General features: G+C 40.7%; 1 protein-coding gene across 1 annotated transcript; it reads right to left on the bottom strand.

Annotated features, from left to right (window-relative positions):
- Positions 1 to 273: 273 nt before the first annotated feature.
- On the bottom strand, positions 274 to 978 carry LOC128667818 (ribonuclease H1-like). Its single transcript, XM_053739523.1, has one exon. It carries the CDS (start codon positions 976 to 978, stop codon positions 274 to 276), a length of 705 nt encoding a protein of 234 aa, XP_053595498.1.
- Positions 979 to 1,274: the final 296 nt, after the last annotated feature.

Below are 1,274 nucleotides of genomic sequence, written 5' to 3'. Positions count from 1 at the left end.
TCCGGTTGACGGAACTTAATTTAAGTCAATGCTAATTGTGCGCATTAGAGCAATCTTAGCTGACAGTAAGTGGGGACCGAAGAATAAGAGAATGGGAGACCGAAAGAAAGAAATCTGGTAAAATAGGTTTTGTCACACTCGATTGAACCCATCCTTGTTTCTCTCATGAGAAAATGGACTTGTATTCCTATGGAGAGTTCAATATGAATGACTGTAAGAAAGTCTGCGAAGTCGGACATAACATCCCCCCCCCCCCCAAGCTCAGAAATAAATCTATTTCTCGGAGCTTGTATCTGGTTGACTGATGTTGAACTCTGCCTTGGATTCTGTCCTGAATAGTTCGTATAATTTAGCTCCATCCTTGGCCAATTGGTCGGCTTGCTCATTACCATAGATTCCTTCGTGACCTGGAACGTGGTAGATCTTGATGTCTCGGGCCTTCATTTGAGTTTTGATATATTTAAGCTCCTCTTTATACGAAACTGGCTTTCCTGTTGAGGTAATCCAATCTCGTTCCTTCCAATTTTCGTACCAGATATTAAGGCCGTTGCATAAGTATTCCGAATCCGTGAAAAGATCTATTTTCGTTAAGTCAAATTTTCTTATAATTTTTAAAGCCTGCAGAATAGCTTCCAGCTCTGCCCCGTTGTTGGTTTTTCGGTTAAAGCACGGAAGAGACACATTCTGAGGGTGGTTTGGTCCAAAATAAATACCTAATCCTGTTGCTGATTCTGTGGATCCGTTACGAAAACACGATCCATCCGTGAAGATGATGATCCGACCCTCAGCATTTCTTCCGAAGTGGTGATTTAGCGGATAGAGGATCGTTTGCCAATATCGTAAATACTTATGGGATTCTTTTATGGACGAAATTTGTTTAAAAACTGGATTTGGATAGGAGATAATTTGCTTGCGGCAATCCTCCCAGGAGCTGTATATTCCAGGTTTGTGCCCGCTTAGGACCAGATAGAGTGGCATCCTATTGAGAGTGAGGGGAAGTGAAACGTCCGGTTCACAGATGGAAATGGATGCGGTAAATAAAAAGGAATTGACTCAGCTCCCCACGGTAGACCACAAAGCTTCTTTACAATAATAAATGATTAGGTAAGAGTCATTGAGTTATTGGTTGCGAGCTTATAATTCTAGTCTATAGCTAAATATCTTATCCTAACTATAACATGTATAGAGATTACTAATTATAAAGTATGGGCCTATCACTAGAAACAAAGGTTTCCCTGCTAATACCTTTTCGTTGGTTGGATTCGATACCTGTT

Source organism: Microplitis demolitor, chromosome 5 (genome assembly GCF_026212275.2).
Source record: "Microplitis demolitor isolate Queensland-Clemson2020A chromosome 5, iyMicDemo2.1a, whole genome shotgun sequence".
Classification (NCBI taxonomy): Eukaryota; Metazoa; Arthropoda; class Insecta; order Hymenoptera; family Braconidae; genus Microplitis; species Microplitis demolitor.
The sequence above is the reverse complement of the archived record's forward strand: the minus strand, read 5'-3'. Positions and strand labels throughout refer to the sequence as shown.

Excerpts from the sequence above, each read along its gene's own strand:
- LOC128667818 (XM_053739523.1), bottom strand. The coding sequence starts at position 978 with ATGCCACTCTATCTGGTCCTAAGCGGGCACAAACCTGGAATATACAGC.